This window comes from Lutra lutra, chromosome 14 (genome assembly GCF_902655055.1).
Source record: "Lutra lutra chromosome 14, mLutLut1.2, whole genome shotgun sequence".
Lineage (NCBI taxonomy): Eukaryota > Metazoa > Chordata > Mammalia > Carnivora > Mustelidae > Lutra > Lutra lutra.
The window spans coordinates 13252268-13272713 of NC_062291.1; the positions used below are offsets into that span (position 1 = coordinate 13252268).

Here is a 20446-nt window from a genome sequence, read left to right on the forward strand (position 1 = left end):
AGGGGGTGGGAGGAGCCCCGCGGGGCGGGGAAGGGAGGAGCGGGAGGAGCCCCGCGAGGCGGGGGAGGGAGGAGCGGGAGGAGCCCTGGGTAGGAGGAGGGGGGCCACTAGGGGAAGTAGGAAGATCCCCATGGGGTCAGGAGCGTGAGGAGGGAGGACACCCGGGATGAGGAGTGGGGGTTTGGGGCGGGAGGTGGGAGGCGCCCCGCGCGGGTGAGGGAGGAGGAAGGAGCCTAGGGTAGGAGGAGAGGGGGGGTAGGGAGAGAGGGAGCCTCGGTCAGGGTCCAGGGTCCGGGAGGAGCAGGAGGAGCCCAGGGCTGGAGAAGTAGGCGTGGCGGGGACGGGGAGCAGGGAGAGGGAACCTTAGTCAGGGTCCGGGAAGAGCGGGAGGAACCACGGCGGGAGGAGCACAGGTGGGGGGGACCAAGAGCGGGAGGAGTCCCGCGCTCAGGGTCAGGGAGGAGGAGCGGGAGGTGTGCCACCCCGAGGGCAGCCCAGGAGCTCTGGCAGTTTGCACCGCTTGGGCCTACCCCCTTGGCCAGTGCGCGGTTTTTTTCTTGTTTTTTGTTGTTGTTGTTGTTGTTTTTGATCTTGGCCTGGCGGTGCCTTCCAGGCCATCTGCACATGTCGAGGATCCCAAAGTGCCCTTGGACCAGGACTCCAAGATCTAGTTGACAGACTCCTTTTTTTCTCACGAAACCCGTTTGCGGGAGTGAAAACATGCTCCCATGCGTTATTTCGTTGAATGTTCTCCACGCACCCATTCCTGTTGTTTAAATGTGTGAATCCAGGGGCCAGGCACAGCGCTGAACACCGCTGCACCATCCATGTGTCCTCTTTAAAAATACCTCGCAGTGACCAAGTTGTCCTAAGGATGGTAGAGGACAAAGCCCAAAACTAAAACAGAAAAGTACAACAAAGTCCTCTTTTAATACAGCCCTAATCTCTTTGGCCCACCCTGGGCTGCATAATTGAGGCGTTCATTGAAGGGTCATTCTGATGCACTAAGATGTTTCTTGTGAATGAATCCAAGGGGGAAGAATGACGACAGCCAGGAGTCCTTATAATCCACAGAGCACGGTTGACTTGGGTGCCCAGTACATCACCTGCACGCCTCACTATGCCAAGCAACACCAAAGGTGAGTTAGTTGGCAGGAATCAATCTTCATGCCCATAGGATGTAAAAAGATAGAAATCATCCATTATTAACAGAGTGACACCTTGCCCCTTGTGATATAGTGAAGATATTATAATAACGTTGTTGATGGCATTAGCCTGAGTAAAGTGGGAAAGCCAGAGTCCGTGCCTCCCAAGGGTGGTCCTGGAGACTGGAAGAGACAACACATCCAGGGCTCAATTTAAATATGAATTACTGTGCTGTGTTGGCAAAGAGGACAACTAGTCCTGGGGGAACTGCATACCTTTCTATGTCCACTGTAATTTTGAGATATACAAGAAAATAGGCCTTCAGCTAATGTCAGCAAGATTTATAGATGCGCAAAACGTTTCTGTTCACCTGGATGATGGTTTACTGATTTTTTAAGGAAGCTCTGTGCCCCACGTGGGGCTTGAACTCACCACCCCAAGAGCAAGAGTCCCCTGCTCTATTGACTGAGCCAGCCAGGTGCCCCTTGAATTGTTTTCTTAACATAAAACATACGCTGAGTCAATCATATGAAGATTTCTAGTCATTATGTAGAGTGATACTCTCTAAGAATTCTTGGAAGAGAATACAGTATTTTTGAACTAACTGATAGTGGCATTTAATTATATCATATATATTGATTTATTTCAGTTTTTATGATGACCTGTTAGCTCTTGGCATTTTGAAGCCTCTGACCTCTCCTATTGAAGGGATGGTGATGAGAGAAGGAGACTGTAACTTTGTGGCACCTCAAGGAGTTTCTTCAATTATTAAGCACTACTTGAAAGAATCAGGTGGGGATAGGAGTTTCTCTGCTTTCTTTTACTATTGGCATTTAAAGATAAAAGTTGTAAACATAATTAAATATGAATACTATAAAGAAAGTTATAAAATAGATGTTCTTCTCTTTACCAATAGCTGATTTTCTTTCTTCCCTGATAATAGTTTTCAATGTATGCTTCTAGAAAGAACTTTATGCATCTGTGTATTGATTTACATGGCTGCCTCTATTTATTTATTCATGTGTGTTTATATTTATTCTTTTTAAGTATACCAATGGGATTATTTTTCATAAACCGACACCTTGTTTGGTCTATTTGTAATAAATCAGTCCCCCCCAATTATCTATCTGTCTGCCTCCTATTGGTTCTGTTTCTCTGGAAAATCCTAATACATCATCATCAACTGAATCATATCTTAGGTCTGTTTTCATAACAACAAATTCAATATGCTTCATTTTTCTCAGTGCCTGTTCAGTGTTATATGATTTCTTTATGAATAAATAAATTCATTGCTTATGTCAGGATTAGCTTTCTGGAAAATATTTAGGTTGTTGGTGGGGTGAGGGGTTGTTTTGGTTTTTGCTAATACCGATATTGCTGCATTGTTTAAGTGTGACACACTTCTTTAGGCCTATCTGTAGGACCAGTTTCTAACAGGACAGTTGCTGTGTCAAATGGTATTGTGAATTTTTAATTAAACTAGGTGGTTCCTCTGCTCTTTTTAAAGAATATCTCATCAGCGGTAATGAGGAGGCGCCTGGGTGGCTCAGTCAGTTAAGCATCTGATTCTTGGTTTTGGCTCAGGTCATGATCTCAGGGTGGTGAAATGGAGCCCTGAGCTCAGTGGGGAGTCTGCTTGAGAGTTTCTCCCTCTCCCTCTGCCCCTCCCACTCGTGTTCTCTCTCTCTCTAAAATAAGTAAATAAATCTTTTTTAAAAATTTTAAAAAGCAGTGAATGAAAATTTCTCTCTCTGCGCATCTAGGTATTTTATAACTAAAAATTTTAAATTTTTGCCAGTGGGGCAGGTTAAAGCTGGTGTCTTTTTGTGTTCTGATTTGTACTTACGTAATTATGACTGAGTTCATGCATCTTTGTGTTTTTAGTGAGCTCTTTCCACCTTTTTTCTTGAATTTCTTATTTATGACTTTGTCCCTTTTCTATTAGGATTTTCATTTATTCTTTACATATTTTATGAATGTTTTGAAAATGACCTTTTTTAGAATAGTTGATAAATGATCTTGGATGATAAACGATTTGTTTTTTTTAAATCTTTTAATTTTTTAAAGATTTTATTTATTTTTGTGAGAGAGAGAGAGAAAGAGAGAGCGCGCATGTGCATGAGGCAGCAGGCAGAAGGAGAAACAGATTCTTCGTTGAGCAGGGCACCCAACCCAGAACTCAATCTCAGGCCATGGGAACATGACCTGAGCGAAAGGCAGATGCTTCACTGACTGAGCCCACCAGGAGCCCAACATTTTGTTGTTGTTGTTGTTGTTAAAGATTTTATTTATTTATTTATTTGACAGAGAGAGAGATCACAAGTAGGCAGAGAGGCAGGCAGAGAGGGGGGAAAGCAGACTCCCTGCTGAGCAGAGAGCCTGATGTGGGACTCGATCCCAGGACCCCGAGATCATGACCTGAACCGAAGGCAGAGGCTTAACCCACTGAGCCACCCAGGCGCCCCTAATTGTTTTCTTTAAACAGAAGTAAGTTTCTTGATGAATCATAAATTAAGTAAGTTGCCCAATTCAAGATCACTGATGAAAGGTGCTGAGATGTTTTGTTCCATAAACTATTTCAAGAATAATTACTGTTTTGATTTTCTTCATCAAGTTTTACTTTTTGAGAACCCCAAGAATCCCTGATAGCAGGCAAGGGAGGGGTCGGTTAGATTCGATATACATACAGCATGGGGACATAGTAGATGTCATTCTGGTTAGACAGCTTCTCCATCGAGAATTCAGGCAATGATGGTGTATTACTTAGGATTTTCCGGAGAAACAGAGCCAACAGGAGCTAGATATAATAGGATGTGTGTGTGTGTATTTATATAAATATATATAAATATATAAAATATTTAAATATAATTATATATTCAATATATTATAATGTATATATCTAATATGATCATATAATATATAATATATAATGTAAAATATATAATATAATATATATTTATATGTATTATATAAAGAAATATATATAATAGGATATATTTGTATATATATGATTTATTATAAAGAATTGGCTTGTGATTAGGGAGGTTGGCAGGTTTCAAGATCTGCAGGATGAATTGGCAAATCCCAATACAAGGGGTAGAAAAACCCCCAACAACGCCTTCTCCCAGTTTGAAGGCTGTCGGTCAGGAAGAATTCTTTCCTTTTGGGGAGGGTCAGTCTTTGTTTCATAGGTGCCAACGACTGGATGAGAGCCATGGGTATTAAGTAGGGAGCGTAATCTACCTTACTCATTCTACCAATTTAAATGTTAATCTCATCCGAAATCATTGTCAAAGACAGAGCCAGAATAATATTTGACCAAATATCTTGGGGGGGACTCCATGACCCAGTCAAGCTAGTGCATAAAATTAACCCTTAGAGAATGTGATAGCATTGGATACTTTGTAGAATGTCACCGTCAGCTTCATCTCTTGCCACCATTTAACTTTTAAAAATCTCATTTCCATCATGATTTGACCCAATTTGGATGTGCCTATTTACTGAAAGCCTCAAGTACTTACTAGCTGTATTATATGTCCTATCCATCCGTCCATGCATGCACACATCCCTTCAGGAAACACTTACTGAGTACTTCCTATATGCCAGGTGCTGTGTTAGGTGCTAAGGATACAAAAACCAAGTCCTTGCCCTCCTACATCTGATGTTCTTCTGGCAGAGGAACAGTCCTTGAATACACAGTACCTACATCCTTCTCTTGGTAGGGGTTTGGGAGAATATATATTTTATCTTCCAGTTTTGCTTTGGAAGCTCTAGGGAAAAGAGGTCATATTTAATTATTTGTGACTCACATAGAGTTTAACCTACCGTGTACATGGCACGTAGGTATCATGATATACAAATTTCTGTATCTATTTCTATACATGTATATGTACGTATGTACATTGGAGTATATATTAAATGTATTTAATATAGTTGTGAAATACATTTAATATATATATTAGGTGATTATCAGTTTTAATTTAACCAATTCTTAGTAAAAACCTGTTTATATTTTCCATTTATACAGCCTCTTGAGACAATGGTTTTACAGACTTTTTTATCCCTATGTAAAATATTATTTACTTCAAAAGGTAATTTTTAAAAAAGATTACATACTACTGGTTGAAAGTTTGGAAGATACAGAAAAATCGCAGGAAAAATGTCACTGTAGACATCAACAATAAGTTCATTTTGTGACCTACTTTCTCCTTTTTTAAAAGATGAATTTTTACATAATCGAGTTCAAGATCTATATAATTTGAGTGTATATAAATGATTTATTTTAATATTATCTTCATAATACTTAGAGTCTTTTTCCCCTGTTTACCCAAATCTGTTGTTACAGAATTTATAGACCTTACTATACTATTTTAAATTTTGTAATTGTGTCCTTTTTTTTTTTTTTTGTAATTGTGTCCTTTTAAACATCCTTTAAACTTCTGTGAAGTTTTCTCTCCACTACATGATCCACAAGAGTGTTTTCATGTTTCCACAACATAAGTGAGAGAGTTTCTGGAATCAGAGTGACCTGGAACTAACTAACCCCTTCCTAGCTATGTAATAATAGGAAAGTTTAAAAATCTATACCCTGGTTCTTTCATTGGAAGAAATAAGAGTAATCACAGTACCCACTGCAAAGTGTTATCGTGAGGACTGTGGGATAGAACACATTCATTGTCAACCCAAGCAAGTAGTAGGCCAGGTACATAGCAACCTTTTGCTACATGTTGGTTTAAAAAAAATAATCTCCTTAATGAAGTTGACCTTGCATAAGAATCAAATTGTTGAGTCATTTCAAAACTATTCTACAGTTTGGAATCGATAAAATTTATAACTCCACAGTCTATTGGATGAACCAGCCCGGTTTTGATTGGACCAGACTTCTAGGAAATTATCTGTGTGGGAAACGACTAATCACGTATGCTTTCGAATGCGTTCCAATCTCTAAAACCAATGTTGAGCAGAACAACTTCTGAGAACAGCGGCCTGAGCAGGAGAGATGCTGGTCCAGTAGGTCTGGCTTAGGTCTAGAATGCACCTTTGTACCAGGATGCAAGGTGCCGCCAGTGCTGCTGGCCTGGGGCCCACATTTAAGAGAAGCATGGATGTACACCTTGCAGAATACTTTGGGACCCTTGGGATGCATGCCCAGGACATCTGGCTGGGTATGGAGAAGTTCTAGGTCCGTGGACTTCAGTTCCCTGAAACATGCACGCCTGCTCACCACCGCCAGCAACCGTGCACCGCTCTTTCCCACGGCACCCTAAATAAATAGAACCGAGTGAAGGGGAATGATTCAGGCCGGCCTGGAGCTGGCAGGTGGGAGTTGAAGGGGCCTCGGGGCAAGCAGGCAGGTTGGAAGCTGTCTACTAGCCCTTGCTCCAGTGTATGAACAGAAGAAAGCTAATTGCCTCGAAGAGACAGACCCCTGGGCCTAGTTAGCACCTTGTTCCTTCTAATATATTCGCGTTTGATTTAAAAACTGTGAATGTTCACAGTGTTGCCGCGGGATTCCAGGGACAGTGAAAGCATCTGAGGTCTAGAGACGTGACATGGAGGAAATGAGTGGTTTTGGCTGGATAAGACATACCTGACACAGGCAGATATTCCGAATCAATATCAGAACGACGGCGGAGGGACCTTCTAGGGGAGGAGGATGGAGTCACTGCAGGAGGAAGCTTCAGGGCCAGGCGGACATAAGCCAGATGTTGCGTGGCTGGGATGCTACGGTGTCCCCTGGAAATGATGAATGAGATCTTCCAATGTGCTTTTGTGTCTTGTTCTTTCTTCATTTCTTGCTTTTCTGTTCCTGAGACTGCATACAAGTAGATTTGTAAAAACAAATCCAAGTTTTCTGGTCATTGAGATGTGAGGTAAGTGCTTGGTCTCACGGAGACTTAGCGATCCAGGGATGTTTTCTTATCTTTTGGTTTATGGTTCCTGATTCATCCTCTTCAACAGGTACTTATGAAATCCCAGTATGTGGCGAGTACTCTACTGTGTATGAGATACGGTCTTTACAGACACAGAGCAGATATGGTTCCTTCCCTGGGGGCTCACAGGTTAATAGGGAAGAAAATATTAGTCAAATAACTACTCAGGTAATTACCAAAATACCTTGGTGATAAAGAAGAAAAATGCTATGAGAGGACATTCTCAACCGTATTTCTCTTCATTCTAATTTTTTTTTTAATATTTTATTTATTTGACAGAAATCACAAGTAGGCAGAGAGGCAGGCAGAGAGAGGGGGGGAGGAAGGATCCCTGCCGAGCAGAGAGCCTGATGTGGGGCTGGATCCCAGGACCCTGGGATCATGACCTGAGCCGAAGGCAGAGGCTTTAACCCACTGAGTCACCCAGGTGCCCCCTCATTCCAATTCTTAATAAAGGTAAATTGATCCACTAACGAGAGCTTGGATCTTGTTCACAGACACCTTTTTCGGGTTAAGAGGGAAGGAGAGGAATTCCGACCTAATGGGGAAGTGAGCCCCGAGAAGGGCGCCTTCACTGTTCAGTTCCCCTGAATGGATCCAGTCTGTAACTCCTCTCTCTCTGCCTGTTCATACTGGAAACCCTGAGGATGTGAACGTGACCTTGCTTTTGGAACAGGTGCTGATGTCTGCTTCAGACACCGTGTGACTCAGGTCAACCTGCGGAATGACAAGTGGGAAGTCTCCAAGGAAACAGGTCCCCCCGAGCAGTTTGATATCGTTGTCCTCACGATGCCGGTTCCCCAGATTCTGCAGCTCCAAGGTGACATCGCAAACTGTGAGTCCCGGCCTGGCCGTCCACCTCACGGAGTGGGGTTCCTCTCACGGGGCATGAACTTAGTGTAACTCTCTCAGCAAACGGCACATTGTGGATTCTATTGATTTGCGTGTTTTAGAAACTGATGCTATGGCCTTGCCTGTGATGTTAGTCAAGGTTAAACTTAAATCCCCAGAATTTTTTTTAACTGGTTAAATGTTGAACATTGTTCTTAGCACCCTTGCTTTTAAGACGTAAATATTTTTGATGAACATGCAGTTGATTGGCCTAAAGGAAGACCAGTCTCTTTGTGTCCGTCCTGGAGATAAGAAGGTTTTTATGATACAAGAATTGATCGCATTGGGCACCTGGGTGGCTCAGCTGGTTAAGCATCTGCCTTTGGCTCCGGTCATGATCTCAGGGTCGGTCATGATCCCAGGGTCTTGGGATTGAGCCCCTCATTGGGCTTCCTGCCCAGCGGGAAGTCTGCTTCTCCCTCTGCCTGCTACTCCCCCTGCTTGTGCTCTCTCTCTTTCTCTCTCAAATAAATACATGAAATCTTAAAAAAAAAAAAAAAAAGAAAATGTTTACGAATGATTGACTTGGTACACTTGAGGGAGGGTAAGTTTCTTTGGGTTTTATCAGCTCAAATCAGAATTGGACCCCATGCAAATAAGCCTGTGTTTAGTTCATTGTAAAGAAGCCACCCTAGCTATAAAGTGTTAAAACAGAACACCCCACAGTAATCCTTTACCACCTGTGGGTCTAAAACAAAGGGATTGTTTATTTATTTGGGAGGGAGGGGCAGAGGGAGAGGATCTCAAGCTGACTCCCCACTAAGCGCGGAGCCAAGCAGGGCTCCCTCTCCTGACACTGAGATCCTGACCTGAGCTGAAATCAAGAGTCCAGTGCTCAACAGACTGAGCCACCCAGGTGCCCCTAAAACGCAGGGCTCAAAAACATCTGGTTTCCCTTTAAGTTCTAAATCTCAACGCGGAGCTCAGTATGAGGACTGTTCACGCCTTCTCTCTGTGTTTTCCCGAGAGCCTTAAATAGTGCTTGTGTGATTGTTACCCGGTTGCGTCATAGTTCCCCTGCGGAAGACGTCCATCTACGTAGCCACGTGCTGCCACCTCGTGGACGCTTTCTGAAGTGCAGGTCCCCTCAGAATTTTAAAACCCCAGCGGACTCTGAAGAAGAGCGCAAAACAGAACACACATAAAACCGCGACTGTAATTCACGAAACCCCACAGTGTCACAGGGAAATCACCTTAGACCCACAATAACTGAGTAACGTGCTCAGATGTGCTAGTCAGTGACAGGCCTCGCCTTCCTACCAACTGTGAGCAGCCCCGAGCCTTTGCTTTCTTTGCATTTCCTTCTCACCCTGCCCCCCTTTTAAATCGAGTCTGCCCTTTTGGATCAATGCAAATACCATCGCTCCCGCGAGAGACTTCCCTGTTGATTACACGTGGTCTGGGTTTCCCCCGTATGCACTGCTCTCTCCTCACTTCGCTTTTTACAGAAGACATGGAGCTACTATTTTTTTTTTTTTTTTTGGTCAATTACTTGTTACATTTATTACATTATTTCAGGTGGGAGAACAGGGAATCCTTATGGCCCATGTAGACCACCTCTTATAATTCATGATTTGCCTTTTGGTTCTATAACTGTGCTGCTCTCTATGTATTAATATCACAGGATTATCTCCTGTGATCCTAAGACATTATTATTATGATTATTTCCATTCTTGGTGCTGAAGGAATAAGCATCTGTTTTATTCCTCAACTTGATTATAAGCTCCTTGTGGTCAGATGACCTTGGAGTCCACTGGTTCTGGCTTGGTTCCCCGTTTGGGTGCTGGGATAAAAGGGTGAACCTTGAGGGTTTCAGGATCGGAAGGGACCTCGGGGCTCATTGCTTCTGCCACCCTGACTTTAGAGATGAGGAGTTTCAGATGTGATCTGCCTTCTACAAGATCACACGATTTAGTGGGGACCATGCAGGAGAAAGTGCGGCTGAGGAAAAGGAGGCACCTTTCAAATATTATTGTCTTGATTTCGTGTTTCCTATACATTTATTTACTTATTTATTTAAAAAGATTTATTTATTTTAGAGAGGGGGGGCAGAGGGAGGAGGCGAGAGAGAATCCTCAACAGACTCCCTGCTGAGCAGGGAGCCCAACATGGGGCTCTATCCCAAGACCCCGAGATCATGACATGGGCTGAAAGCAGGAGTCAGACGGTTAACCGATTAATCCACCCAGGCGCCCCCATGCTTCCGACACATTTAAATACAACTCTTCATTGGGCTGTCATAGGGCATCTGGGTCTGAATCCACATACCGGACTTCCTGTTGCAGTTGCTATGCTAGGAGCGTAGCAGAGGCAGTGGAGAGATTGTGGGGCGAACAGTGTAGAATACAGCAGGTGGGACATGGTGAGCGACTGTCAGACTTGAGAACCCTGGAAGGTTCCGCTCCCTGTGCCATACTGCCTCCCACACGCCTAGATGGAAGGAACGCGTGCATTACAGTCTCCTGATGGATTTGTGTCCTTACTGGTTTGGTACGCTCTCTCACATCCTTAACACCAGGAGGGTAATTTGTTTTCTTGAGACAGGAAGGAATGAACACACGAACCAGGTCAGGTACTGGCGTGTCAGGGAGCACCCCACTCCCCCCTGTAACTCACTCCTGCTCCCACCACATGACTGCACTGTGTTCATCTGAGCAGAAACATGGTCAGTTAGCCCCAGGGCGGAAAACATGTGAGTCCTTCCCTGCCTTGACCCGCGAAACACTGCTAGTTTTAGACCAAAGGCCTCAAACTGCCGAACATTACTTCAAGAGGCAAATGAATGAAAGCAAAAGGTCCACATGCAGCCCATCGGAAGGGTTACTAAGAGGAAGCTGAGGGAGAGGCAAGGACAGCCGTAGAGTGGGTCTCCTCCCTTCAGGAATCCCAGTCTGTTCCGGGCTCTTGGAATGAACCATACGTTCTTCCTGCATTTCTTCCTAAAGCTCCCTTTGCCTGCCATACTCGGACATGGGCTCTGTCTCCCTCCTTCAGGACCCAGCCCCCCTACCAAAGAGTTCCCTGGGCTTCTCTGTCAGCTCTGCTCTTCAGGGGAAGCACCTTGGAGACTTCTCCAGCACCGCGTCTTTACATTTAGCTCCTGGCATTGGCTCCTCCACAGAGGACAGTTCAGGGCACTGACGGAGGGAGCCAGAATTTGTAACCCAACCATGCTGCTCACAGTCTGGGTGATATGGGGAAAGCTACTCAACCTCTCTGAGCTTGTGTACAAAATGAGGACAAATCACATGATCGACAGACACATGGGATCATAGCGAAGACTCCGTGAGATACTCTGAGTACAGATCTTGTCAGGGCGTTGAACACATAGTAAGCACATTGCTTTTATTAATACTCTTGGTGACTTTTTAATGTTTGTGACTTCTTTACCACTAGGGAAAAGGTCTGGGCATCTGTTTAAGGGGTGGAATGCTTGGTGTTGGGGATTAAGGCAGCCAGAAAAATCCCCTGTATCAGTAAGGATACTGGAAACACAGCGGGGAACATTTTGCTCTTGTGCAAAACAGTGGCATATTTGGATCCAGAACTGTGTGGTCCCTTCGCCTTAGAGTCTACAACACTGAGGTGCAAGGAATGTCTGTTTCTTCGTCGCTCTAAGTTTACAAATTACTCTCTCCTCCTACCTGGTACAAAACCCTCCCTTGTCCTCATTAGGGTATCTTCCTTTCCCTTTGGGGCCAAATGGGAATTCCAGGCTTCCATAGTGCCAGGGAACTGGGGGTGGGGGGCATGGCTCCCAAGTGCACAAGGTTGCCAGCATTATTGGCGCTCCTCTGCTCTGTCAGCTTGGGCCTAGCCCAGTCCTCGGACATCGCTCAGCCTGGCAGAACTCACGGACATCTCAGGGGACAGCCATGCACCGACCCAGAAGCCTTTCCGCTGCCCTACAGGCCTAGACACATGCTCCTTGTGAATTCTGCTCCAAGTTGCCTCCCAGGCAGAGCACGCTAGTGGGAGCCAGGTCTCTACCCTGACAGGAACCCCCCAAAACTCCTCCCTTTTAGACATTTCACGTCCAGCCCCTGCCTTTCCATTTTCAGGGATCCACCACCTTGACCCACTTTATAATCCTGCAACAGAAAGACGCTTTACTTCCTTCTGACTGCGTGTGGGGTGAGGGTGGGGTCGTCCCCACTTTTAGAAACACACCACTGAGCATCTCTTTCCTAGACTGGAGGGTGGGGATGAGAGAGTTGGTTTTCCCTAAATTACTCATCTTGGTAAATTCTCGAATTTCTGGTTGCTGTATGATAGAAAAGCTGGAACAACAACGAAGCTGCAGGAGCTCTCAAGAAGGCACACTGTAATAACAGAAGGGTCACGCGTGTATGTGACTAGAGGCTAGCAGAAGGAAATGGGGAGAACATGGAATTGCTCTTAAAATTCTAGAATACAACCACCAAAGGAGCAGCAGCAACCTGGAAGCCTTAAAGTCAATAATTTCAGATGAAGGACATGCACTCTAATTCGTCGTAGAGAAGTTTGCCCTCTAACAAAATATTATCTGTTTGACTGAGTCTAAAGGAAATGCTTACTTTGCTTCTATTTTAAAAATTATAACTCGTTTGCCCAAAATGTAATAGTTTAAGATTTTCAGTAGACTCACAGATGGGAGGTTTTTGATGAACTGTTAAAGGTCTTGGAGCACTGCATCAAAAACTAATGATATATTGTGTGGTGACTAACATCACACAATAAAAAAAAAAAAAGAATTTGAATATACAAAATTTAAAAAATTTTAAAAATTGTCGAATTATCGTAAAAAAAAATTAAGATCTTGGGGGTCCATTTCTAAATTTGTAAAGGTGTCCCAGAGAATATCTGCTTTTTCAGTAGTTATCTGTGTGCGTCCCTTTTCTCCACATCGGTGCCCTAACAAGCAAGCAGGCAGAACTCCTCATGCTGTCTCACACTCTCTTCTCCTGTCCAGCCCCTGCCTTCAGATACCCTGACTGGTGCACTTGAGGTTTATGGAATTGCTCAGGATCTATTTTTAATATATCTATTAATGTTGCTAACATCTCTGTTCTTTGGATTCACCTTGATGTGTTAAACCAGTTTGATCGACATGGAGGTTTCCAGTTTCATAAAGTGTTGCTCACAGAATGCTCACAGTGTTGTTAAGTGCAAATATGAAACAAAGATTTTCTCCATTAAATTCCTTTCCTCATGGAAACAGTTAATTTTAACATAGAGTAGAGTTAGGCCCTGTTGATGATTTTTGTTCTAAGTTTTCTTGGCTAATCTATGTTTTATTTTAGAATCAGGTTTCATTAAAAACTCCAGTTAGAATACTGACTTGAATTACATTGAACGTAAGCATTAATTTAGGGAGAAAGGACACTGTTACAATAGTGCATCTTTCTACCCAAAAGAACACAAAAAAAACAAAAACAGCAACACCAAAAACAAAACAGTTCTCTAGGAATTTTTATGCCCTTCGGTATAATTTGGTAGCTTTTATTTTAAGATCTTATATATTTCTTATTAGGATTATTATGAAATCTCTTATGATGTCTGTGGAGATTGTGAAGAATGTCACTTTTGTTTTATGTTTACTTAGGCATTTTCAGAGAAAACCACCTAGTTGTTTTTAAATCCATCATGAAAGGTCTGTTTCTTTTGATAGTGGAGTTAAACCCTTTTACGTTTATTGGGGTAAATAGCCTGTTACTTTTATCTTTTCCATTGATGTCTGTTATTTATTTTAGTGTAGTTTTTTCCCCCCATTTTCTTCTTTTCACCAACTTTATCTAGTGTCTCTTTTTCCTTTTCTCATGCCATTTATTTATAAGATCTACAGTTCTTTGTCATTCTATGAATGCTTATCCTTTTATCCTTTACAAACATGTTTAAACCTGTTTCATCTCCCTCCTATTCCTTTCCACTTTATTCCACAAAAAATTTTTGAATGCCTACTGTATTAGATGTTGTTGGTAATACTTTCCTTCTCCCAGAATATTTTTTTATCACTTTATATGAAAAAGCTGATGAGTAATCTGAAAACAAAAGAAACAATCAGAGGTTGAACTATTAATTAATTCCCTGCACTGTCCTCTCTTCCCACTTCCCAGAGATAATTGATGTTAGTGGTATGGCGAGTGCCCTTCCACACCTTGCTCCGGCATAGAGTGCCTTCTAAATGTATTGTTTTGAAATTGGCTCTTTATTTTTTTTTTAAAGATTTTATTTATTTATTTGACAGACAGAGATCACAAGTAGGCAGAGAGGGAGGAGGAAGCAGGCTCCCCGCAGAGCAGAGAGCCTGATGTGGGGTTCAATCCCAGGACCCTGAGATCATGACCTGAGCAGAGGCTTTAACCCACTGAGCCACCCAGGAGCCCCTGAAATTGGCTCTTTATTTATTTTTTTATTTTTTTTTAATAAAAGATTTTATTTATTTATTTGTCAGAGAGAGAGAGGGAGAGAGAGCGAGCACAGGCAGACAGAGTGGCAGGCAGAGGCAGAGGGAGAAGCAGGCTCCCTGCTGAGCAAGGAGCCCGATGTGGGACTCGATCCCAGGACGCTGGGATCATGACCTGAGCCGAAGGCAGCTGCTTAACCAACTGAGCCACCCAGGCATCCCTGAAATTGGCTCTTTAAATAGATTTTTCTTCAGGGTCATCTGACTTTGATTTCAGCTCAGGCCGTGATCTCAGGGTCCTGAGATTAAGCCCCATGTTGGGCTCTGCACTCAGCAGGAAGTCTGCTTGAGAGTGTCTCTTTCCCTCTTCCTCTGCTGCTCCCGACCTACTTGTGTGCATACTCTCACACTCTCTCTCTCTCAAAATAAATAAATAAAATCTTTTTAAAAACCTGACATTTCTTCAGATAAATACATCTTATCTATTTCTATAAATGGCTGCATAATCTTCTGTACTTTGGAAGTTAGTTTTCATCCCTTATTGTATGTTGACGGACATTCATGTGCTTTCTAGTTTTTTTCTATTTATTCCTATTTATTGCTAGATTGAGTGATAAAGTGCCAGCATTGGAATTTGGGGCTCAAAAGATCTGTATGTTTTAACAGATATTGCCATATCACTTTCTGAAAGTAATATATTTCCTAAAAATTTTAAAATGATATGCATTCTTAATGTTTGAGAATGTTTGCTTTTCCATATACTCTTAGCAGTAGATATTTTTTAATTTATCTTTTAAGATTTCTGCCATAGTGATAAGTGAAAACAGGTACATTTTTGTTTTAATTTGCATTTCCCTTGACTGAAAATGAAATTGAGCCTCTTTTCATGTGTGTTGGTCATTTGGATTCCCCTCGTGTGAATATGCAAGACTCTTTTGCTTACTTTTCTAGTGGGCTCTTTGTCTCTTAGGAGCATTTCATATGTAAAAGATATTAATATTTTTCATATAGTATTACAAATATTTTCCAGACTATCATTTATTTGTCTCTTGCTTTTTTAAAACGTCATTTGCCATAGTAATTTCTTTTTTTTTTTTTTTTATTTTTTATTTATTTATTTGACAGAGAGAGATCACAAGTAGATGGAGAGGCAGGCAGAGAGAGAGGGCGGGGGGAAGCAGGATCTCCGCCGAGCAGAGAACCCGATGCGGGACTCGATCCCAGGACCCTGAGATCATGACCTGAGCCGAAGGCAGCGGCTTAACCCACTGAGCCACCCAGGCGCCCAGCCATAGTAATTTCTTAAGATAATTATTTGGTTAGCATGTTTATCTTGCATGGCTGCTGGATTTCTCAACTTGCTTCTCATTTCCCTCACTCCGAAGTCTTGTAAATATCCTAAATAGTATTTTAATACGTTTAATTCTCATGCTTTACATTTAAATCTTTATCTGTAATATGTGTTTTATAAAGTATGAGATAGTGATCTGGCTTTGTGGGGTTCCCTCCCCCCCATAGGAATACCAATTTAATCAACATCGTAAAATTTATTTTTCCCACTAAATTGAAATTCCTTATTTGCCATATGTTAAGTTCCACATATACTTACATTTGTTTTTGGATATCTGTTTTGTTCCGTTTTATTCCTGTGCCAATGCCATCGCTATTTGACTTATAGTCACTTTGTAGTTATAAGTTGTTTTTAGGGAGTCTGAGTCGAATGTGTGGGGTGTAAGCGTGAGAAAGCTTGATTGTTTTCTGGAATGGCCTTCAGACTCTCTGGTGTGAACTCCAGGTCTTTCCACAGAGTTAGGGCCTGAATGGAGTCTTGGTCACTGGCAAAAACTTTCTAGCCACCTTTGGCTTTGGAAGAGTCTAATGTTGGCTTTTAAGGCTTGGTTGTGGTTATTTTAGTCTTGACTCTGAGCTCATTTGCTCCATCCCTAATGCCAAGTAGGCCTGTCTGGTACCAAGGATGCTGGCAGAGTGGCTCTGGGGTCTGATTTTGAATATCCGCCCACTCCTCTCTTCAGACTGTCCCGTGACTGGCTGCTTGGTGCTGGGAGGGAGTCGGCCTTGACTTCCCTAGAGTTCATCCTGTAGTCTGACCCTTAGGGGATGGGTCTACATGTAGACAAGGTGGGGTGTGTTTTCTTGGCCCAGAGGGCGGTTTCTGCTTTATACTGAATATTTCCAGGGCTAGAGGCACCTGCCAAGCTTCATCTCAGTCCCTGTGGGGTCTGCCTTTCAGCACGTACCTGGTTAGAAAACAAAGCCTCTCCTTCTTGGAACTCCCTCTCCAGGAGTGTTTCTGGGTTATTCTCTGGGGAGCTTCCAGGATTTGGAGGTTGAGCTTCTCTCCGGGAATACTGGCATTCCCATAAAGCTGAGCTTTGGCATTTCACATCCTGTCGGAATTTTCTCTTTATATTGACCAGACAGTGGGGCTCAGAGGAGCAAGGCCAAGTCTTACTGGCAAGTTCTCAGAATTCGCTGAGAGCGGTTGGCTAGGTCCTTTTCTTGGTGACCTCTCGATCTTCAAATGTAGGATCATGAGTGCTTTTTGTCCCAGCTTCACAGAGCGCCGGGGAGAACTGCTATTGCAGTTTTCACACTTGGAAGGCAGGAATTTCCTTCCCACACTTTTATGACTATATTCCAATTTCATCATAACCATGCGCCTGTTGGGAAAGTTGACTTGTTGGCCCCCCTCTGCCCTACGTTAGCCTCCTGTTCATCTTCCCAACTTGCAGCAAAACTGCTTCCTCAGGAGTGTCTTCTTGACCTCTAGGCCATTTCTCCTACTGTACGTAATCCCAGTTTTCTGTGCCTGGTATGCTTAGCACTCCCTACAGCTGCCCTTAATTAATGGCTCAATCCACTGTGTGACGTGTGTCTTCCCTGGAAGAATGGAAAGGACACGAAGACAAGAACTGGTTCCAACTCACCTTGTCCTGCTTTCCCAGGATCCCGTCGCCTGTGGCTGGCCCTCAGGCTCTGTTTACTGAATGAATGACGGCACTATCTGAAGTAAGTCTTGCAGAACAGGCAGGGGATAGGAAGGGAATGCTTTGTAGAAGAAAAAAGGTCTTAGCAAAAAGCTGGAAGTAGAGGTGCTTATCTTATATTTTGGGGACTGAAAATGGACTGGCTTGGTGGGAGAGAAGGCTTTGGGGTGGGAAAGTTAGGGAGATAAAGCTGGAAATGTGGTTTTGGGGCAGAATTGGTGAGCCTCGGATGTGGACATCCATTGAACAGAAGTCCTAGTTCATCAGAAATACAGATTCTACCTTTAAAACCTGACTGGGCACATTGAGTTGGTAAATAAATTTACCTAACTGGACCGAGAGGAAGGAAATCCTTGCGGGACTTTGGGGAATGTTGTCCAAAAGGCTTTTCATCTGAACAGACTCTCTGTCCTTAAATAGACACTTAGCACTTCAGTAAACCGAACTGGAAAAATACGTAATCTCAGAACCTATCGTGTACTATAAAATAAAAGGATGAATATTGCTCACTATAAACACCTTCAATCTCCTTCCCACGACTGCTAGAATCTCCCATTATCTTTGATGGAAAAATGAGAACCAATTCTTTTCTGCTAAAAGAAGTTTAAATTCCTAATTTTTCTTTGACATTTTGGTAAAGAGATTTTGCTTAAAAGCGCAAGAAACAAAGGTCCTCTCTTCATCAGGTAACATGCTTCATTGCTTTTTCCGGCAGACCGTCTCCATAGCAGGGGAGATAATTCAGTTTCGAAACGTCTCAGATATTAACGGCTCTGTTGGGCTGCCTGCAAGCTTATGAACTGAGATCTCCATTTTTAGAAAAACCAATTATTACTATTAAATTCCCTTTATTTGTCATGTCTCGATCTTCACCTTTTATATCTCCCTCATCTACTTGTCTTTCTTTATTATTATTTGCATAGTATTGAAGAGTGAGCATTGGTTCTGGTTGATGTCTCCTTCTCTTAATAGCCAAGAGACAGCCCAAGCTGATCTTTGCCTTCCTGCAGAAACCCAGCAGTCAGTGGAAATGTCAGAGTCCTGTACCCATCGTGGGGTCTAGAGCAATTTGGTACCACTCCCTGTGCTGATTGCCCAACCAGGTCCTGGTGGGACAGAGCAAGCATCTCTCCTTCCATACCTGCCACTCTGGGGACTGACTGCTGGAGTTGGAGGGAAGAGTAAGAGGGCATCTGGAAGGATCTGGAAGATGAAGAGAACTGGTATCAAAAGCAGTTCATACTTATTGTATCAAACACTTCACCCTCACTGTTCTTCCCTCATTCTTCACAATTGCCTCGTGAGTGTTTTACTCCCATTTTACAGTAGAGGAAAGTAAGACTCCAAGAGGTTACATTAACCTGTCTGAGGTCCCGGAGGTCACAGAGCTGTTGGGTGGCCATCTGGAATCCAGTCTTCTCCAGGCTCTGGTGATGGAGGCCATGTACCTTTTGGCTGCTGTCCCCAGCACCATTGTGTGTGATCTCCCCATGCTTGATATAAATGCATCAATGAGGCCTTTATCCTGGACACGTGCTGTTGAGAGCTATGTGATGTCTGAAATGCGCTGACCAGGTTGCTAGTTGAGCTCAAGAAAAGATCCCTTCCTAACTCTGCCTTCCTGACTGGGCACTTCCTTTAGGACTGGGAACTCTCCTTTCCATTCGGAGTTCTTCGAAAACAGAAAGGCTTTAAAAAGAAAAGCCACAGCTAGATATGCGGTGAGATGAAAGAGCTGAGAGCTGTAATTTATTGAATCGCGTCGTTATCACCAACTTGGCCACCAAGTGACTTGAATGAGACTTTTTCCCTTCTGGGCTGACACAGGCCTTTGGAGGAGACAAGAAATTTGAGAACTGAGATTTTTAGCTTTCTAGCAGAAATCTCTGAAGATTCAGACAAAATGTGCTACACACAAAGAAGAAAGCATTGCGGCCATCAACTCCTAATTTGGAAGTAAGGAGCTGTAAACATTAACATTGAAAGAGAGGAAGGGAAAGATGGCAGTGGTGTAGTACCAACCTTCTGCATGGATACACTCTCTCCCGAACGTGTTTTCTTTTTCACAAACGGATCCCATTTAAGAAGTTTCTTATTCGTTGGACCAGATTTACAAGACAGGGCTCTGCGCTGACTGGATGTTTGGATCCTCTCTCATTCTTCTGAAGCGTGATTTCCAGAGTCTGACATTTTCTCATTTTGACATGAATTTTTGCTGCTAGAAAACAGCGAGAGAGATCCTCTAAAAGAGCATTTCATGTTTACCAGTGTAGAAGTCTCTTGGTTTGAGGAAACTGTCTGATTGTTGGTCTCTGCTAACACTTCCTCTATGACGTAATAGTCAAGGAAAACCACTCTAGCCAAAGCAGAGTTTGCTTTTCATTCCTCTGAGTTGTTAGATTTTTTTTTTTTTTTTTGCATCTTATACTTCTATTTGCCACAGGCCAATGAGATGATATTTTATTTCAAGAAGGAAAATTAAAATCCAGTTTTATTTGTTAAAAAATGAGAGTTGTAGTCTTTTATTTAGATGTTGAAATCAGGGTTATCATTGTACAGATATTTGCTTGAACTCTCACTATGTGCTAGAAACTGGGTGCTTCAAATACAGCAGTGAACCGAACAATAAAAGCGGCCAGGAACTCTTGCTCCAGTGGAAGGAGACAGAATATCTTATAATATTCTATTCCAGGGGGAGGAGGAGAAATAAAGAAATATCTAGGAGAGGTAATAGTAAGTGCTGGGGAAAGAAAATGAAGCAGGATAGGGAGAACAAAACACGATAAGGAATACTGTTGTACACAGGGTGAACAGCTCTATGACAATGGGAGTTTCAAGCAGCCGAGAACTGAAGGTGGTGACAGTGGGAGCCACAGCGGTATCTGGAGGGATATCCAAGCAGAAACAGCCTCATATGGTAAAGGACGAAGAATGAGCAGTCTCTCAAGGAGGCCCGTGTGGCTGGTGAATAGTCACATGGAGGGCCAGTGGCAGAAGACGAGGGCGGACAGGAAGCAAGGCCTAGCTGTGGAGGGCTTTGTCCTCCAATGAAGACATTGGCTTTTACTCCACAAGAGCTGGAA

At 43.1% G+C, this 20446-nt stretch overlaps 1 protein-coding gene across 8 annotated transcripts in view; it reads left to right on the top strand.

Annotated features, from left to right (window-relative positions):
* Positions 1-20446, top strand: part of RNLS (renalase, FAD dependent amine oxidase) — a 268471-nt gene that overhangs the window by 12580 nt on the left and 235445 nt on the right. For all 8 annotated transcript variants that reach the window (XM_047703028.1, XM_047703023.1, XM_047703030.1 and 5 more), the window contains 3 exons: positions 1034-1139; positions 1796-1938; positions 7756-7914. In XM_047703028.1, the coding sequence (XP_047558984.1) occupies positions 1042-1139; positions 1796-1938; positions 7756-7914 (400 nt within the window). In that variant the 5' untranslated portion in view covers positions 1034-1041. The remainder of the gene's footprint in view (positions 1-1033; positions 1140-1795; positions 1939-7755; positions 7915-20446) is intronic.